Source organism: Podarcis cretensis, assembly GCF_951804945.1.
Source record: "Podarcis cretensis genome assembly, chromosome: 16".
Lineage (NCBI taxonomy): Eukaryota > Metazoa > Chordata > Lepidosauria > Squamata > Lacertidae > Podarcis > Podarcis cretensis.
The window spans coordinates 15,988,810-16,009,257 of record NC_137186.1 but is presented as its reverse complement, the minus strand read 5'-3'; the positions used below and the strand labels follow the sequence as shown (position 1 = coordinate 16,009,257).

Genomic DNA, 20,448 nt, shown 5'->3' with positions numbered 1-20,448 from the left:
TGCAAACACACCATCAGGAACACCAGACTGACCCTGCCATGGAGTTTGCACCACGCCAACCTGATTGCCACCTCTCCGTCCCCCTTTGCTCAACTCCATGCCATCCTATGCTCCTGGGGCACCTTTCACCCACCATCTCCAGAAGGGACTTTCACCAACATCCCCCGCCCCAAACAGCTTTCCACTTTCACTAGGGGGCTTCCCATGCCCCGGGAGAGTCTGGAGAGAAATCAGGCTGATTTAAAGCCCCACCGGAGAGAGAAATCAGGGTCCAAAGGGGTGGACAGGGAAAGCCAGGGGACAGGAGGAACTTACACTGGATCTCTGCAAGGGTCCCTTCAACTGGCCCGTGTGGCCGATGGGAACGGATTTTGTCAGGGAAAACTTCGTAAGCCTGAGTGGTTTAAAGAAAGAAAGCCAAGCATGCCTAAGAGCTCAGTCGGAACAAAGAGCCTCCAGGGCAGCTTTCACCCATCGGGTGCCTTCCGTATGCTTTGGACTACAATTCCCATCAGCCTCAGCCAATGCATGGGAGAGCATGTGCTTCACATGCAGGAGGTCCCTGGTTCAATCCCTGCTGCCACCTCCAGGAAGGGCTGGGTAAAGACCCCAGAGAGGGCCACTGCCAGGCAGGGCTGGCAACACTGAGCTAGACGGGCCAGTTTGGTGTGATGCGGTAGGAGGAAGATTCCCATGTCTCTCATTCTCAACAGAGGTGTTTAGGACCAGAACATAAAAGATAACAGCTCTGACCTCATGGTAGCCCCCAATTGCCCGCACTCTGCCCATGGGGTGGTAACTCTTGCAACCTCCTTTATCTGCTGGTTTAATAACAATGTTAGCTTCATTAGAGAGCTCTTTGAGTCAGTCACGTTGTGACTTCGATAAATTGTCTGGAATTCTGGGACCCTTCTTTTCTAATTTTATACAGGCGCAGGTTTCATCGCATGTATATTGTAATTTCAGCTTGTTAAGAAACTGAACTGCATCCTTCTCATATTAATTCTTACAAGTCTGGTTGATGAAGAATTGATGAAGACTGGCTGATGAAGCATTGAACGAAACAGACTGGTTATCCGGAAACTCTGTTCCGGCGATTTGGTGACAGATGTATGTATATATCGAACTTTTGAATTATTCTACTGCGACTGGTGAAGATGATTTAGAGTCTTTGGTTGCAATTTCTGATCATTTGTATTAGTTTATAAATAGTGTTTAGTGCTATTGTTTTTGCCATCGTGTTGTGTTATATTGTTCAGCAGCATATACTGTGGCGGTGAGTCCCACAAGTTGATTATATGCATTGCATGAAAAAAATTGGAGGTCGGAGTTCGAAAATCTCTGGGAGGTCCCCTTTCGACAAGATTTGCAGTGCAGACTGTTACAACTGCAACAACACTCCTGATGGGCCTTTGCTGAGCAACCTCCTAGCAAAGGGGAGCCCCCACCCCCAAAAGGCAGCCTGTGACTCCACCGTGGAAGAGCTCTCACTCTTAGGAGGTTTCTCTTCCTATTTAGCCAAAATAAGCTTCTTGGCAGCTTCTACTCTTTGGCTCTCGGGAGAGAACAAATCTGCTCAGTCAACGTCTTGGGTCTATAGCAGATTCCCCACTCTCTTCTGCCACTGCCTTTGGGGACCATACCTCTAAGTCTCCATCATCCACCAGGGCAGCCGCTGCCAAATCCGGATTCGTGGCTTTATCCAGTAGCTCAATGACTAAGACGCGAGCCAATGGCTGGCTAACGAAAGGAAGCTGGTGGAGAGGAAGACAAGGTGAGCGGAGAGGAAGATTCAAGGTTCCCCCAAATGCCCGCCAGGCACAGGGCTAGCAGGCGGCAGCTTGGGCAGCTGCTGCAGCCCACTCCTGGCACCTCTCCTGGGCAGCTGCATCCAGATTTTAATTCCCACAATGCTCGAGAGCAGGACAATACCAGAGCACTGTGGGAAATTAAATTAAAACGGTGGCTCTCACAGCAACTAAAGTGTCTGCCGTAAGGACAACAGAAGAGCCCTGCAGCAGCTGGATCAGGCCACCAGGAGGGGGAGCAGCTAGTCCAGCATTCTGTTCCCACAGTGGCCAAGCACATGCCACAGTGGGAGGCCGCAAACAGGACCCGAGTGCAACAGTAGGGCTGCCACATGCCCGGAATTTCCGGGACATAGCCGGGATTCAGGATAAAACGCCTGGATAAAGTCACGTGCATGGCTGCCCATATCAGAAGTGTTGATTTTTGGCAATTTTCCTTAAAAAAAAAAACAGGTAATAATAATAATTTTGTTTGGAGATTTCGCTTTAAAAAAGCACAATTTGGGGCATTTTTTAAAATGACACTACTGTAATTCTCTGGAAGGAAGTACCTATCTCTGAGGATGGAGTTGTCGTTCTCCACCCTCTCCAAGCCCACCCACCCCGACTTCTGTCCTGAGTCACCTGCAGGAGTTTTTCTGCCACGGGACGCTTTTTGGGGTTCTTGGTTAAGGAGAGTTTGAGGAAATGGTGGAAATCTGCCGACCTGGAAGGGAGAAAAGGAAGGTAAGACAAGCTAAAAGTCGAGTGCCTAACTGAGTAACCGGAAGGCAGGGCGTGAGCACAACAGCAACCCTATCCCAGCAATGCCCCAGCAGCTGGTATTCAGCAGCAAACCCCATCGCAGCCTGAAACCATCACTATGGATACTCCAAGGATTTATACTCCAAGGATTTGCCAGTTCCCCTTCAGAACATCGGAAGAGCTGATCAAACCACCTGGTCTGGCATCCCGTTCTCACAGTAGCCAGATGATCAAAGAAGCCCTCCAGCTGGATAAAGCACAACAGCCACAGAACTCTCCACCCTTAAGAGTTCCAGCATCTGACATTCAGGTGCAGCCGCCCCCCTTCTACCCCCGAGTGAGGACCAGTGGTGGAGGAAGCTGCTCAGGCGCCTAGGGCGGCGCACCCAGAGGTGGGGCACGCCATCCATAGGGGTGGCGAGCACCATGGGGCCTCCGGAGTCTGCCTGCCTCCTCCCACTCAGCTGCCCTACAGCTGGGGGGGAGGCAGTGGAAGGACCATTTGGGCAGGGCAGCGCCTGCGCACATCCAAGCCACTGCGTCTCTCCCAGGAGAGACACACAGCTCAAACGTGCTGCAGGCCCTGCGGTGACTGCTGCCCGGCATTTTGTCATCCCCCTCAGTGGTGACACCCGGGGTGGACCGCACCTGCCGCACCCCCCTTCCTCCGCCACTGCTGAGGACAACCGGCAGCCAACCAGAGAAGTCAAGCTGCCAGTCAGAGCGGATATGACTTGGGTGGATGGAGAAATAGTTTGACTCTGTGAAAAGCAGCTTCTTCTAGTCCTCCACCCACTGTAGCTTCTCAATAACCCTGAGAAGGGAGGCTAAGAGAGAAAACAAATGGTTCGAGGATACAGATTTGTAGCCAAGCAGGAATCTGAACCCAGTCCACCGACCTGTCCATTGTGACACTGCATTTCACTAGCATAAGGTGGTCAGATCCAGCCTTCTTTACACACAACCGAAACCCAGCAGAGGGAACACAGCCCAGTCACTCACCAGCAGGCCTTGTCTTTTAGCTTGGGAGGCTGGAAGCTGCTTTTCGACATCAGCATCAAGGCCCTGGAGGGAAAGACAGAACAAGGATCATCTTTCCTGCTTCGTTCCTCCTGCGTGTTTTAAAAAAGGCACAATACCTGCTTCTTTTGTCCCAAATTTGTCCCCACCTCACAACCTCCTCCAAAATTTGCTGATTATGTCTGATGTTCAAACATGCTAACCCATGGGTAAGCAAACTAAGGCCCAGGGGCCGGATCCAGCCCAATCTCCTTCTAAATCCGGCCCGCGGACAGTCTGGGAATCAGCGTGTTTTTACATGAGTAGAATGTGTGCTTTTATTTGAAATGCATCTCTGGGTTCTTTGTGGGGCATAGGAATTCGTTCATTTTTTTCCCCTCCAAAATATAGTCCGGCCCACCCCACCACAAGGTCTGAGGGACAGTGGACCGGCCCCTTGCTGAAAAAGTTTGCTGACCCCTGCGCTAACCGCTAGGAGGGTCACTCAAGAAATTTGGGCCTGGTTTTCTGCACCGTTGTGGGTCCAGTTACCCCCCCCAACACACACAGTTGCCTTTGAAAAAGAAAAGGGCTACTATATACAGGTTCAGAACATGCTTCTCTCCTGCACGCAAACTCTGCTGAGTAGGTCAGGCCTGAGATTGTTATTAATGAGGCACCAATGTCAACAGACAGCCGGCACGTCACGCAAAACACACACCGCTGTGAGAGCAGGCAAAGCCAGTCTTACTGGAGAGGCCTCCGTGTGGCATTTCCTGTTGCTTAATCCTCCCGCCCACCAGAAGCCCGCGTGTCTGTGTACGCGCGCGCTTTGTGCGCCTGCCCTCACAAGATCCACATGCAGGCTGTTTCTTAGCAGAGGTGTGGTTAGCCATCTCAGAGCAAGCGACACCGTTCACGCTTCTCCCAGAAACCTGGAGCTGGGTGGTTGTGACCGAGGCTGGGACCTCACAGGAGACAGTGGGGGCAGCTCCCCTTTCCCTCCCCACACTTGCCTAAAGCTGCTTCAGGTGGGTGGGGGGCCTCAAAGCTATGTAGAGCCACCACCCTCTTGGACGGCCAGGAAAAGGACTCAGGTCACTGGCTGCAACCCCCTCTGCAGCCGAAGGCAGTCAGCCAGGTACCTAATTATTTCCTTTGCTATTTTTATTCTATTTCCACCCGCATCATCTCTATAAATAAAAATATTGACAAGCTGGAACATGTGCAGAGGATGGCGACCAAGATGATAAACCAAGCCTTAAGACTGGGGAATAGCCGAGGGAAGTGGGTATGTTTAAAGGAGACTCAGAGGAGATATGATTGCCATCTTCACATGGAGCAAGCTTGTTTTCCTCCTGCTACGGGTTCTAGGACGCAAATTGATTGAAGTTACAAGAAAGGAGATTCCGACTCAACATCAGGAAGAACTTTCTGACAGTAAGAGCTAATCGACAGTGGAACGGACTCCTACTAAATGTGGTGGACTCTCCTTCCTTAGAGGTTTCTAAGCAGAAGTTGGGTGGCCATCTGTTATGCATAATCTGGTTGAGATTCCAGCATTGCAGGGGGCTGGACCAGATGACCCCCCTCGTGGCTCCTTTCCAACACCACAATTCTTGCAGCGTTCCCCGCAAAGGTAATCGTTTTTGCACCCACGCTTTTTGTTTTTTAAAGAAAGGAATACTTCAAGGGATTTGCTTGCACACATGCTTTCCTGAAAACAGCATCCACAGTGGCTTGATCAGCAGATTCTGCTTCTCCTTGACAGTGTTAAAGGCAGCATACGAGCAGCGGCCGAGGAAAAGGGCCCTCGCGAACAGATGGCGCTGCCAGATTCTCTTCAACACCAATGTGCCATCTGTTCCTCTGGCACCAGGCTGTATGCCAGGGAGGCAGGCAGACAGTTGGATCAGGGTTAGGATAACTTGGCTACTGGAGTTCATGCCCTGGGAACCTTGAGGCTGGACTACTGCAAGCCACTCTACCTGGGGCTGCCCTTTGGCCAAAAGCTAAACTGCTGATGGGGGCAGATGGCTTGGTAGCATGGGACACCTCTACTAAAACCCCTGCACTGGCTGCTCCTGTTGCAGCCAGGTGAGGCTCAAGGCTCTTCTTTGGATGTAACAAAGCCCTGAGCAACTTGGGCCCAGGATACCGTAAGGACCACCTGAACCCCTGCATTCCAGCTCCATCACTGAGATCATCCAGAGGTACACTGCTAGCCTGAGCCTCAGCCGGTCCTCACTGGGAGAAGGGCTTTTAGTGCTGCATTATGGAATGCTCAAGCAGAGAGATGCAGCGGGCACCCTCTCGCTTTTGACTTCCAGGAGTCTCCTGAATACCTTTTCGTGTAGATAGACCTCTGCAGCTCATGGGCCAGCCGTTTTAAATATCCTTTTGTGCCATTTCTAAAGGTGATTTCTGTTTCATTGTACAGTTGTACCTCGGAAGTTTAACGCCTTGCAAGTCAAACGTTTTGGCTCCCGAACGCCGAAAACCTGGAAGTGAGTACAGTGGTACCTCAGGTTAAGTACTTAATTCATTCCGGAGGTCCGTTCTTAACCTGAAACTGTTCTTAACCTGAAGCACCACTTTAGCTAATGGGGCCTCCTGCTGCTGCCGTGCCGCCAGAGCACGATTTCTGTTCTCATCCTGAAGCAAAGTTCTTAACCCAAGGTACTAGCCAATCGGAAGCCGTGCCTTGGTTTCTGAACATTTTGGAAGTCGAATGGACTTCCGGAACAGATTCCGTTCAACTTCCAAGGTACGACTATATACATATTCACAGAAACACAATACTGTACATTTGGGAGGGTCCTCCAAGAGTCATTTAGTCTAGCCCTGTGGCAATGCAGGGATAACAGCTAAGGAATCCCTGACAGGTGGCCATCCAACCTCTGTTTAAAAACCTCCGAGGAAGTTGAGTCCACCACTTTCCAAGGGAGTCCATTCCACTGTCGAAAGGCTCTTATTGTTGTTGGCTGCCCTGATATTTTATGATACAGCCATACAGAAAGATTTCAGTAACTACAGGCAACTCCCCATTTAAACACATTCAACTGAGGCTTAACTTTTGAGCTCACCTCATGGGGTGCAGGTCGAAGAGGGGCGGCTGCAGCTCCGCCAGCTCAATGGCCGTGATGCCGAGGGCCCAGATGTCACACAGGTGGTTGTAGCCTCCTTTCTTCTCCACCGCAGCCACCTCTGGTGCCATCCTGGGAGGACGAGAAGGGGCACAGCTGAGCCAAACAGCCACCTGGGAAAGGGTGGCCTGCATGGACCTGAAGCTGTGGCTCTCCACGGAGAGAAGGGCCCATCTTCCCCATCGTCTGCTGCTGCCTGGTCCTCCCTGCAACTGCCGACCTGTGAGGAGAGCTCTGCCCACTAGGCAACACCTCCCCTCCACCAGCCAAGGCTATGAAGGTGCTTCACAAACACCAACCCAGCAAGGATGTTCAGAACCACCATCCCATGCTGCATGCCGAAGGACTGAGGCAGCGAGTGTTCAAGGCCACTGGGTACGTTTGTGGCCAAATTGGGGGCTTCATGGCCCCCACAGCTCACCCTCCAGACAGAGAGGGTGCAGAGGAAGAAACAGAGCGCTGCCCCCCACCCACATTACCAATAGGGGGTCCCAATGAAGGAGTTCCGCTTCGCCACAGACGCCGTCAGCTCTGCAGAGACCCCAAAATCCGCTGTGGGAAGGAAGGAGGTGGTTTGATAAAGGAGAAGGGCAAACATTCCTTGCTCAGGTGGTGGGCCAGAGCAATCCAGACTCCACAGGAGTAGGGTTGTGGGCCAGGCCCTACACCCCCCCCCCACAATAAAACCCTTCAAATGTCCCTAGGCCCGCAGCCCTCAATCCACCCATAATATTTTCATTTATTGATTTATGGCCTACATTTGTAAGGCTGCACAGCAGACAACGTTCTCCAGGTATCTCACAGAAACCAAACGAATAAAATACAATATTAAGAAATGCCAAACTGGGGGGTTGAAGCTGGCATGCCACACCCCAGCTCTGCTCCTGAGCCACCGCCACACCCCTAGAAAAGATGGCGAGATACAGCCAGAGTCCCTGTTTTAAATAAATACCATACTTTTCCATGTATAAGACGAAGGGGTTTTTTTACTTTGAAATAAGTTAAAAAATCTGGGGGCGTCTTATACACGGAAAGCGCATATGCCCATTTTCTAAATTTGGGGTCCCCAAAAGTAGGGGGCATCTTATACATGGGGGCGTCTTATACAGAGAAAAATAAGGTAAATCGATCTGGAGCAAAGCCAGAGGGATGTGAAGAGGTAGACCAAAGCCGCCCCTGCAGTCCTCAGTCTGGGGGTCCCCTCTAAGTGCAGCAACCTGGGACACCCCCAGTCAAGGCATGGATGGTCTAGAGAAGGGGAACTCGCAGATGAAGATATAGAGGAAGATTTTGGGAGTGACAGCTGGAAGTAGGAAAGGCTTGCCACAAGAAAGCAAGCCGAGAAGAGGAACTGACCGAGTTTCACGTCTCCGCTGGCCGTAAGCAGGATGTTGGCCCCCTGGAAAAGAGACAGAAGAAAGGGAAGAGAATTGCAGCTATTGTTGCCAAAGCAGAATGGGGTGGGGGTGGGGAGAGAGACTGCTCCCCTCCCTCCCTCCCTCCCTCCCTCCCCACCCAGCCTTGCCTTCCTCCTCCGAGGCTGACAAAAGCAACCCCAAAGGGTGTCTGAGCCCAGGTGACTGAGCCTAGGTTAGCCAAGCCCTGGATTCTGCAGGGAAATCATACCTTTATGTCCCTGTGCATCTTCCCTTTGGTGTGCAGGTGGTGAAGGCCCTGAAAAGAGGCAGCAAAGAGAAACATCAAGCCAGGCCTGGCTGTGCTGCAGACAAAGCAGGATCTGAGTGTTGTTAGCCAAGGCGCAAACTGCAAGCACAGATTTACACTGGGTGGGGAGAGGGTACCCCGCCGACTGGAGGAAGCTGGGTTCTCACATTCCGAGAGAGGGAGTGGGGGGGACTTATCTCTATCCACCTTCACACCATTCAGCGCAGGATTTAGGGCGGTGTGGGTAGTTCCCCTGCACAGGGTGCTGAGCCCAGGGGTGCCAAATTGAGAAGATCCCTAATGGAGGAATTCCATTTGCGGGTAGCAAAGTCTGCCCCTGCACCGTGCCAGACTCTCCAAGTGTCCCTGTTTCCCAGGCACAGTCCCAGATTTACAGAAGCACTCCCCTGGTTTCTGATCTGATCCCGGAATATCCCACTTTTCCTTAGGATGCCCTTATTTTCACCAGAGAAATGTTGGAGGGTATGGAGTTATGCAACTCCTGATCCAAGGAGATAAGTAACCTTTAGAGGAAATCTGAAGGCAGCCCTGCATAGAGAAGTATTTAAATGTTTTGTTATGTTTTTATATACAGTATGTTGGAAGCCGCCCAAAGTGGCTGGGCAACCCAGTCAGATGGGCAGGGTATAAATAATAAAATTCCTATCATTACGGTATAGGACGTCCCTATTTTCATTGGATTAGTGTTGGCGGGTACACGCGTAATTTGGTAAATCTCAGTTGTATGTTTTGCACCAATCTTCTTTCTTCCAAACTAAAAACTCCCCAGACGTTGCAGCCTTTCGTTGCAGAGATTCAGTCCAGACACACACACACACAAAGAGCTAGTGACCTACATTCCACTCCCTGCCATTGTAGCAGTTTCTCTCAGCTGCAGGAAGGCAGGAAAAGAACAGAGCAGCCAGCGGGAAAATGGGGCTTCCTCTCAAAGGTGTGGAGCGTCCGTCTGTATGATGCCGCAGAGTCACAGAGCAGGAGGGAAATAAGGGCAGAAGCCACGGGGCTTGGTTTGGATAAAGAGAAGTGGGAAGCCTGTGAGGGGGAATCTTTCCCAGAAAGCCTCTTCCTAATCCTGGATGGCCAAAAAGCCAGCTGTGGTGTACACAGTGAAGAAATGGGACACACACACACAAACCACTCCGTACATTCTCAAGGGACCTCTTAAACCAGGGGTTAGCAAACTTTTTCAGCAGGGGGCCGGTCCATTGTCCCTCAGACCTTGTGGGGAGGGCCAGACTATATTTTGAGGGGGGGAAAGAACAAATTCCTATGCCCCACAAATAACCCAGAGAAGCATTTTAAATAAAAAAGACACCTTCTACTCATGTAAAAACAAACTGATTCCCAGACCGTCCGCGGGCCAGATTTAGAAGGCGATTGGGCCAGATCCGGCCCCCGGGCCTTAATTTGCCTACCCATGTCTTACACCATGCGTGTTTCTTATGCTGCAGATCCAAACCTAGCACAGAGTTCCAATTAAGCTCCGAAGGAGCCTCTCTTGACAACCCTACATTTTTGCAACCACACCTGAGCTGGCAGGGGAGACGGAATAACCAAGCAGAGACTGACTCCTGCCCTGGGTGCAGACATGGGGCACCTTGACACTTCACACACACCTGCTCACTCTGGCTTTTGTTGGCACCGAATAAAAAGAAAGAAGGCTGCCCACACCCAGCTGGCACGGGTCTGAACGTGCTGCAAGCTCAGCCCCGCCCACCCACTCACCTGGAGGGTCTCCCGGCAGACGTAGGCAATCTGCTTCTCCGAGAGGGGACCAGTGGCTGGAGGCGAGAAGCAGAAAAGGTGAGTCAATTGCATCTCGTGTCACCTGGCACCCCAACGCTAATAAAAGCAGGTTTTTGCCTATGTAGACTTGGCAATTGGGTTTCCCTGAGCAAAACTCTGCAAGCGGGCTTTGCTTATTATGGTGAAATTTAAAGCTAGGAGACAGAAATGTTCTGGGAATGAGGGAGATGGCTGTTTTGACTCGTGGGGGGGGCGGCACAGAGGTGCTCCTCAATTACACAGCCCTGCTTAAGAGAGATGGGCTTATGGCCTTGTCTGCTTGGGCTTCTGCCTCTGCAACACGTGGCTTGGCTTCCTTTCATGAGCCGTCTCAAGCGACGGCCCTGCAGGGCTCACCACTCTCTGCCTTAAGGACCTGGGAGGGGTCTGGTTAGTGGTTGGGCCCCAGAGTGTGTGGGGGTGGGGTGGGCATCTTCGGTTTAAACTCTTGCAGGATGAAGGGTAAGAATGCCAGCTGCCAACCCTGTGAAATAAACAGTCCACAGTGCCCTCCTCCGAGAGGGGAGGAAGCAGGTGCTATTGTGTCTGTCTGTTCGTCTTCCCCCCACCGCGTTAATTGTTTTCCTAGGCCCCAATTCCTCTCAGAATCTCCTCAGGCCAAACTTCCCTGGAAGGCCTAGCAGAACCCTTGCGCTTCACATCAGCCACCAGGAGCTTCTTTCCGCACTTTATGCCATCTCTTAAAAATTCTGCTGGACATGGAGACGGGAGGCTGAGCAGAGGCTCCTCTCCCACCTCGTAAGTAAACCAACTGAAAGGAGCCAAAAGGGGAAGTAAAACCCACCAGAAGCAAAGTACCGGTTACGACAGACCAGCGGCAGGATGGTTTCCTATTTTGTCAAGGGGTGTGTGTGTGTTCTCATGTCTACGATGACGACAACAAAGGCAGGCAGAATAGAAAGCAGGGGTGAAGGGGAGCAGAGACCGGTTTCCAAGGGACAAACTGGACCCTAATGCAGACACCAACACCTCCAGGAATTCTCTTTCTAGACCTCATGGCAGTGGGGCTGATTTTTATCAGGGGGAGAGGAGCAGGGGAGGAAAGAGTTAAACCTCCCCATGCATTCTAGTGAAGACACAGGGGTGGTTTTTTTTGTGTGAGGGGGAGCAAGGAAAATGAAAGAAGAGGAGTGCTGAGGGACACCCTGAGCCTCTGGTCGACTTGGGTCCTCATGCCCAGCCAGAGAGTTGTGCAAAAACAGTGGGCTGGATCCAACGTCAGCTCTGCTCAGAGTAGATCTGTTGAAACAAATGACTGACTTGGGTCTGTCCGTTTCAACATGTCAGCTCTGAGTAGAACTGTGCTGGATGCAACCCATTTTTCCCAACGGTGAAGCTCCAGGAACACACCCACACTGTGAGCACAATATTGTCCACACCAGGCGCAGGGAGCCTTTTTCAACCTGAGGGCCACATTCCCTCCTAAGCAGCCTTCCAGGGGCCACATGCACACACTCCCCTGCCTCCGAAGCCACCCAGGAAGGTGCGGGGGGGGGGCATGGCCATGGAAGGGCGCCATTTGGGAGAGGGAGCGGTTGATGTACAACCCGCAGACTTGCAGTTTCTCCATTCCCGAGCCCGAGCTGCTTTGCCAGCCCTCCCTAGAGCTGCTGCTGGAGATTCATCCTGGGGCATTTTGCGAGCAAAGCTGGTGCTCAGTCACTGAGCAAGGACCCTTCTCCTAGACCCTGGGGTTGGTGCTCAACTCTCTCTCGTTCAAAGAACACAATAAAAGTTGGGGGAGGGGGAGAGTCCGAAGGGAGGAGCATCTAAGTGTGGAAAAGAAAGATAGAGAAAGACAAAATGCCCAGTTCATGTGCCTCGCCAGTGTCTTTCCTTCCTTCAGCCCATCTCCAGTTCTGCAAGGCAATGCAAGTCTGGGAGGGGCCAGGTATCAGCGGCAAGAACATCTACTCTGCATGCAGAAGGTCCCAAGTTTAAGCCTTGCGGGCATCTCCAGTTCAGAGGAGGACCAAGGAGCAAAGCAAGTAGAAACTCACTGTGGTAGATCTCCTGAAGGGATCCCCCTCCACAGTATTCCATACAGATCCACAGGCGCTCATTCCTAAAGGGAGAAGAAAGAAGCTTGTGGGAATGGCCCTTCCTCAGCTCCCAAAGTGGCCCCTCTTTCTCCCAACTGCCACCCTTTGAAGGGGCGCCCAAAGGAATATCTTGCCCTGAGGCACCAAGAAAACTGATCTCCTGAAGGGCTCCCCTGGAATATTCCACTCAGATCCCATAAGCATCCAAGACACACACAAAAATGAAACGTCACCACAGAGCCAGCTAATTCCATCCACGAGGCCTGAAATGTTTCTCTTTGGGCAAGGAATTCTGGATGAGTTCAGTTTCTACACTCTGAGGGCCCAAGATGCCTCCTTCTGCTTAATTTCATCTCAAGCATATCCTATAAAATACATGGTTTATTTTTCTGCCTCTGACAGCCCTAGATAGGAAAATAAAGTCCTCCACAGGTGCATTCTCCATTTGGAGAGAAGGGAAGTCCATTCCACCAAGTCTGAATCCATCCATGCCAAATACCAGGGACCAGGTGTCAAGCATCAAACCTGCCACCCCACAATTCTGACTACGTTTTCACACAACCACATCACTACACTTCAGCCGCCCTGCCCTCCTGATTCCACTCCTTGTTCCAAAGGGTCCGAGCCTCTCACCTGAGGTAGCTGCCAAAATAGGCCACCACGTTGGGGTGGCGGCAATCCCGGAGCGTGGTGATCTCCTGCTGGATGGATCCGATGTCATCCCCTGAGGAGAGGAATCAGGACAAACCATTTCCTCTGCCGCAAAAGGGCCTCTCTGTCACTACCGCCCTTTATCTGACAGTTTCAAATTCCAAAGTGTTCTAAAAATCCATGTGGTGTGCGTGACACACCTGGGGAGCTGGCTACCAGTACCTCTGTTTCAGAAATTACAGGTAGGTAACGTCCGATTTAAAAATAAATGAATAAAAGCATGTTAAGGTGTAATTTTAACCCTTTTTTTTAATGGCAGGTATATTAAATGTCTCTTTTAATAAGCATCCTGCTGTAGCACAATTAGACGTACTGCTGGATGTGTTTAATGGTTTTGTACTTGCTTTAACTGGTGGGTCCAGTTGTTTTGAACTGTTTTTAAATGTTATACATTAATTTGGATCTTGTACCTGTACAGTGGTACCTCGGGTTAAGTACTTAATTCGTTCTGGAGGTCTGTTCTTAACTTGAAACTGTTCTTAACCTGAAGCACCACTTTAGCTAATGGGGCCTCCTGCTGCCGCCGCGCCGCCGGAGCATGATTTCTGTTCTTATCCTGAAGCAAAGTTCTTAACCCAAAGTAATATTTCTGGGTTAGTTGAGTCTGTAACCTGAAGCGTATGTAACCTGAAGCATATGTAACCCGAGGTACCACTGTATTTGTATTTGTGGGCTGGGGTAAAACATTATCAGGTAACTTGACAGATAGGAGATATGCCACATCCTCCAAATTTCTGTTGTAGACCGCCTCTTTCTGCGACACCTGTATGATGCTTTTGGGTGGTCCTTGGCTAAGGGGCTGGGCAATTTCTAAAGTCTTCAAAAGTTCTCGCACACCTTTGTTCTGGGGCATCACCTCCTAACAAAACAGGGAGGGACTTCTGCTGCAACAGGAAAATTGGATCCTGCCTCCATCCATTCTCCTGTGACCAATAATGGACACAGGGGTCACAGAGACTCTTGACAGAGAGTGGCGCTTAAATGCCAACCCCAATTTTTTCTATAAGTCTTGTGTACTGCCTCTGACCCAGCACATTTCCCAAACCATCCAACTAGTTCTGAAAGAAGACTTGTGAAGTCCACCTTGCTGAAGAAGCAGCCAGCCCACCCCAGCTTACCTGGATCAAGCTTCACTATCTTAATGGCCGCCAGTTCCCCAGTCTCCGTGTCACGGGCCTGCAGGGGGCAAGGAGAGGAGGGGGGGTAATCAGTCAAAAAGCACCATTCGCCAAGGAGGGTCTGAACCTGCCCTTGCCCACAGCCTCCAGCAATTCCTGAGCTACCCACCAACTGCTGCACTAGTTAGTGGCCTGACACACAAACATGTCACAACTAGCGCACCTCCTGGTGTGAACAAGCGGGACACCCCACCCCGCAAACAGCTTTGTTCTTCCACATAGAATTCACAGGAAATCCTCCCCCCCCTCCACCCACCCCAGTTTTCCAAATTCCCATTGTTACGGTCATGACGCCAAAAAGTGAGGGCTGGTTGGAGATCTGTGTGCGTAAAACAATAATAAAATATAATAGTGTGTTCCAAGAAGGATCACCATTGAAAACAGCACCCCAGCCACACTCTGTAATTAACTAGAACAGGATCACACCAACAGGGCTATAAACCTTTTAAGGATACCTTTACTGGTGGGAGCGAAAGAAAGTAGGCCAGGATGACACCTGTATGGAAGGCCCCATCTCTTGTTTCTGCCACTCAGACTGATCTTTCGATTTGCAGAAGATATAACCAGTCCGTATATTTTTACAAGGTTCCTTTAATCGTTACAATACCAGCTCTTAAAGCCCCTGCTAGAATGATTACAGAATTCTATTAACACTCCTAGCACGGCCCAGCTGGTTCCTGACCATGTGCACAGTGCATATGTCTTGACACTGAATAACCACAGCCATTTAAGGAGTCAAGGGCTGGAGGTCAAAGGGCACGAAGAGCATGCCCACCAGAGCCCCCTTTTTCGGAAGGAGCTCAGTCCTTTTAATCATCCTGCCTGGCAGTGAGGCAACTTCCTGCCATCCTGGCCGAGCTGGGCTCCCCTAGCAGAAAGGGAGTGGCGCGCGTCAAAAATCCTCGTGACAAGCCGGGGAGGAAAGAGACAGGGTGACCCCCTCTCTCTTGGACAAAGGCGGCTTCCTCCTCACAAAACAGGTGGCAAAAAAAAAAGCCATCAGCCATCGGGAAAAGAGGCGGGAAGCCATGTTTCTAAAGGGACCCTCGTGATCTTAAAAGGCTCTTTGGGATTTCCACATCCTCTGCCTAGTCTGTTTAGTTTTGAAACAAAACTACCATTGAGAGAGAAGCCAGCCTGGTCTTGACAAAGAGAGGTGAGACAAAGCAGGGGACATTGATGGGGTGTAACTTGGCGTCCTCTGCCAGAGGTGGCTGCCTCACTCTACCCAATGGTGGGGCTAGCCAGCCTTGCCCTCGTGAACCACTGAGGCCACATCTGAACTCAGTTCTGGAACACAAAACTAAGAGTCGCAGCATCCTCTGGGCATGTGCAGAGTGCCTTGCCACCAACTGGGGCCACAAGGGTCATCTAGTCCAATACAGGAATCTTTTGCCCCATGTGGGGCTCAAACTCACAACTCAGGCTCTACCGCAGGGTTTCCCAAACTTGGGTCTCCAGCTGCTTGTGGACTACAATTCCCATCATCCCTGACCATTGGTTACTTCTCCCTCTCCTAATCTGCCCACTCCTACCCTTCTTTCCATCTCTCCAGGACACCATTCAGAGGACCCTTGTTGCATTAGAGTTGTGGATGGGGCTCAGGCATCCCCACCAGGGCTCCTAGCCTGTTCCTACAGCCCACCTCCGAGCTGTAAACAGAACCCAGAAGCCCTGGCTCCCAGCTGGAAGCCATTCTGGCCTCAAGAATCACAGGAAATGCCATGCTGGGGTCAGAACAATGTGCCTGACTCCAGGGCGCAAGGCAGGCTGCTGGATGAAGGCAGGGCTTGAATTTGGCGGGAGGGCGAGTGTAGCAGGAGCGCTGCTTCTCTCCAGGCTCCTGGGGGTCTACAGGAAAGGAAAGACACCCCACCGCCCGCCCACAGCAGCTTCTGAGGCAGGCTACCAGGAATCCAGTGTGAAGGGCAGAAATGGGACTCTGGGTGCAGCAATACCAAACCTTGGACAATGGCTCAGGCCCATTCAGGGTCAGGCATCCCCCTCCCTTGCAGCCCAAGGTAACTGAGTTTGGGGCAGGAGGACAGCCAGTGTGGCACCGTCTTAGATTCTTGCATTGTAGGGGGGTTGGACTAGATGACCCTTGGGTCCCTCTTCCAACACTACGATTGTATGATTCCTAAAGGTCCTGGTTCAAGTCCCCACTCAGCCGTGATGCTCACCCACGCAAGTCACTATCTTTCATGCTGACCTACCTTACAGCAGGGCTGTGGGAATTAAAAGAAGGGAGCAGGGGAAGGAAGAATCCTGTATACTGTATTGGCTGGAGCTCCCTGGAGCAATATCTCAAGTAATGCCTCTCTCCACATGAACCTACCCGGACCCTGAGATCATCATCTGAAGCCCTTTTCATGTGCCTCCTTCACAAGCAGTTTGGAGGGTGGCAACACGAGAAGGGGCCTTTTCTGCAATGGCTCCCCATCTGTGGAATGCTCTCCCCAGGGAGGTTCGCCTGGCACCTTCATTGTACACCTTCAAGTGCCAGGAGAAAACGTTCCTCTTCAACCAGGCTGATTAGCGTCCAATGCCCTTTTAAAATGTGTTGTGGAAGAGGGGATTATTGGGGATGTCTTTGTTCTTATTTTTATTATGTATTCTATCTTTTTTATATTGTAATTTCATGTTGCAAACCTCCCAGAGATCTACAGGCATAGGGCGGTATGCAAATTTATTAATGATGATAGTAATAGGCACATCAATACATATCAAAGGGGGAGAAAGCATTTCTGCAGAGTTTAGAATGTGCTTTGACATGTGGTAACCCACAGCTGTCTGGTCCCACAAATGCTTTTCTACAGCTGGCACCCAGGTCAATCTGACTTGGTTGCCATGGAAGGGTAAGTAGGTGGACGAACGACGCTGCCACTCAGCAAGGGGTTGAGCTAGATGACCTCTGGCTCCCTCGCCACCTCCATTAAGGGAGCACAACATTATATAATGGGATGTCCGGACAGGAAGGGCATCACGTGGGGAAAGGGGGGAAGGCAGCCTTCACCCAACTGGCACCCCTCCAGATGTTTTGGCACCCCTCCAGATGTTTCCCCATCAGCCCCAGCAAGAAGGGATGGGAGCTGTAGTCCCAAACAGCTGGAGACCATCAGGTCAATCAGGGCCTGCTTGTCCCAAATATCTCTGTGGGGAGCTTGAAGGAGGCATCCCAACGTCCTGATAATTTTTGTTAATACAGTGGTACCTCGGGTTAAGTACTTAATTCGTTCCGGAGGTCCGTACTTAACCTGAAACTGTTCTTAACCTGAAGACCACTTTAGCTAAGGGGGCTGCCTGCGGCTGCGCCGCCGGAGCCCAATTTCTGTTCTCATCCTGAAGCAAAGTTCTTAACCTGAAGCACTATTTCTGGGTTAGCGGAGTCTGTAACCTGAAGCGTATTAACCTGAAGCGTATGTAACCTGAAGCGTATGTAACCTGCGGTACCACTGTACTACAGTGGTAGTATTCGCCGCTACCACGCATGCGCATGACGTCATTTGGAGCGTCTGCGCATGTGCGAGCGGCGAAACCCGGAAGTAACGCGCTCTGTTACTTCCGGGTTGCCGCGGAGCGCAACTCGAACGCGCTCAACCCGAAGCGCATTCAACTCGAGGTATGACTGTACTGATAATGTCATCCTCATCATCCCGCTCACTATTTTGCAAATGAACAGAAGGCAGCTCATATAAAATCAGCATGACACACACACAAAAGGTAGACCAACGGCCAACATTACAACAAGATAACACCTAAAACAACCAGCCATTAAAAACAGCAGCCGACTCATCACCAAAGAATATTTTTGTTATGACTGCTAGGGCATACTATGGACTGCCAAAACACGAGCAAGTCAACGTGACGCCCCCTAGATGTTTTATGGACTACAACTCCCATCAGCCTGCGTGCCCAACAATCTGGGGTGATGGGAGTCCAACAATCCCTTGAGGGCCCCATAGGAGCTCAGAAGGGAAGCCCACCATCCTCTTTGCAGTGTCCAATAACCTCTTCCATGATGCTATGCAAAGAAACTGTACACAATCTGATGTATATATATCTCAAATAACTAATAGGAATTATACAGGAAAGTATGAGAGCTAAAGGGTTTGAGGACTAGCAACCTGCGGGAGCTTATCGGCAAGGTTTCTGTCCATGAGCAGCCCAGTTTTAAGCAGGCCTCTCAAGTCTCTGCTGGATTGCTGGACATGCGAATGCCCCGATGCCACCATTGAAGGCAGCAAATCTCTGCCAGCTGCAACACAGCCACCAACCTGAAGGAGTAACATTCCCCCCCCCCATCCCAAAGCAATTTATACTGCAACAAAAACTGAATTATAACCATTGTATAAATGGGAGGGGTACAGAGTGCAAAGAGATGCTTACACTCAGTCAGATGATATGCAGGGAGTAATAGCTTGGGTGCTGGATCAGACCAAAGGGGGCACCCCAACTCCCTCTGGGAAGTGGAACAAGCAAGCCATCTCCTGCCAGGGCAGCACCAATCCTGAGCAGCAGCCAGCGCCAGGCACGTGCCTCTGCCATCAGCACTGATTAGGCCAAGTCCCTTCCTTTTAAAGCTCACAGAAGTGGCGATGGGGGGAAATCCCATCGCTCAATTATGTGCAGCGGAAGAAATATTCTACTAGGTGGAAGGAGGCGCCCAGCTCCCACTCTCCTGCCTGAAGGGGGCTGTGCAAAAGACGCAGGAGGACAGACACCCGGCCTGGATGGGCCTCACTCAGCAAGAGCCACTAAAACTCCCAGGAGGCTTGCTCCTGCTCCCTATCCTTACATCACCCTCTGACTTGGGGGGGGGGGGCGACTGGGTGATCCGGCATCTAGAAGGGGACTGTGTCTCCAGCCCGCAACAGCATCCTTGGAAGGTAGGCTCACTCTCTACTCCAAGAGCACCCAGCTTGATCTCTCCGTCTTGATCTTGCCAGTCTCCCTGCCAGCCAATAGCAGCCTGCTTGGTCCTCTGGGACCCCAAGGCCATCAGCTGGGTGGCACTCCAGTCAAGCCAGCGTCCCTCAACAGCCAAAGGGGGGGGGGCGTTGAGGATGGTGGTGGAGGCGCAGCAGGAGCTCCAAAGGGAGGGGGCGTCCCGACAGAGAGCGCCCCCCTCGCTGACATCCTACCCAAGACGCACCTACAAGCTTCTGACCCACGAACCTGACATGAACACCGGATACCCCCCCCCAAGTCAACCCCGCACGCCCAGTCTCTCCCTAAAAGGGCTCCCCAGACAGGAACCCAGGCGTCCGGGTCCCGCGGCCCCCACCCGGGCAAGAAGTCCCTGACGCTGGGGGTGGAGTCTGCCCCTCAGGGAGAGAAGGAGGACGACCCAGGCGTCCCGGTGCTCCCCCCCCCGCGGGCCCTGCACACCCCTGCGCGCTTTCTCCCTCCCAAGGAACCCAGGCGTCCGGTTCCCCCCCTCCCCCTTCCCCGCCTGGCGCACCTTGTAGACATCGCCGTAGGTGCCGGAGCCGATGCGCTGGACCAGCTCGTAGCGCCGGCGCGGGTCCTGCAAGGAGACGTCGCGCAAGGCGCCGCTCATCCTCCCGCCCTCCCTGCCCGGCCGCCGGAGCCCGAGCCAGGGCCGGCGCGGAACAGCAGCAGCAGCAGCAGCAGCAGCGGGAGCAGAAGCTGCCCGGGCGGCAGCGGAGGAGGAGGAGAAGGCGCCGCCTTCGGGGCGGGGCGGAGAAGCGGCCTCTGGGGAGGGCAGGAAGGAGGCGCCGCCCGCTTCCCCCGCGACGACGTTGCCCAGAGTCGCGGCAAGGGGGCGCCCTCGCTCCCGGACTCGGGCTCCTCTGGGCATGTGCAGAGCGCCACCGGGAGGTCTTGCTCCTCAACAAAACAAAACAAAACTGTAGACCACTCTTCGCCAATAGGGTGCTGCTGGTGGGAGTCCGAAACCTCTGAAGGGCGCCACGTTGGCAAAGGCTATACAATATAAATACACACACGCGTGCACATAGACCTTCGGGGCCTCAGCGCAGCCTCTCCAGCTGCAGGACCTGCTTAAGGAAATCTTGCCCAGCTGATCATATGAATTATGACTGCTTAATCAGTCAATCAGGGAAATTATCATTCGTTTGCATATGAATTAAAATAGTTTTGACAGGAAAAACGAAGCAAGCATAATTTTATAAACCTCTTATCATGTTACCTCCTTTCCTCTAAACCAAAAGGTGTCAAATGCTGCAACCTTTCCTCATAGGGCAGGTGCTGCACCCCTTTGATCATTTGGATTCTGAACATTTTCCAACACTACAATTTCCTTTTTGGAAGTGAGGTGACCGTGCGCAGTATTTCAAACGCA

At 51.8% G+C, this 20,448-nt stretch overlaps 1 protein-coding gene across 1 annotated transcript in view; it reads right to left on the bottom strand.

Annotated features, from left to right (window-relative positions):
* The window catches only part of MAP4K2 (mitogen-activated protein kinase kinase kinase kinase 2), a gene marked incomplete at its 5' end in the record, with an annotated part of 36,738 nt that extends 16,794 nt beyond the window's left edge, over positions 1-19,944 (bottom strand). Inside the window, 13 exons of the mRNA XM_079956563.1 lie at positions 316-394; positions 1,644-1,754; positions 2,433-2,514; positions 3,555-3,617; positions 6,638-6,769; positions 7,177-7,249; positions 8,054-8,096; positions 8,324-8,371; positions 10,109-10,164; positions 12,190-12,254; positions 12,865-12,955; positions 14,061-14,118; positions 19,585-19,944. Coding sequence (XP_079812689.1) covers positions 316-394; positions 1,644-1,754; positions 2,433-2,514; positions 3,555-3,617; positions 6,638-6,769; positions 7,177-7,249; positions 8,054-8,096; positions 8,324-8,371; positions 10,109-10,164; positions 12,190-12,254; positions 12,865-12,955; positions 14,061-14,118; positions 19,585-19,944 — 1,261 coding nt within the window. The remainder of the gene's footprint in view (positions 1-315; positions 395-1,643; positions 1,755-2,432; positions 2,515-3,554; positions 3,618-6,637; positions 6,770-7,176; positions 7,250-8,053; positions 8,097-8,323; positions 8,372-10,108; positions 10,165-12,189; positions 12,255-12,864; positions 12,956-14,060; positions 14,119-19,584) is intronic.
* Between the last annotated feature and the right edge of the window lie 504 nt (positions 19,945-20,448).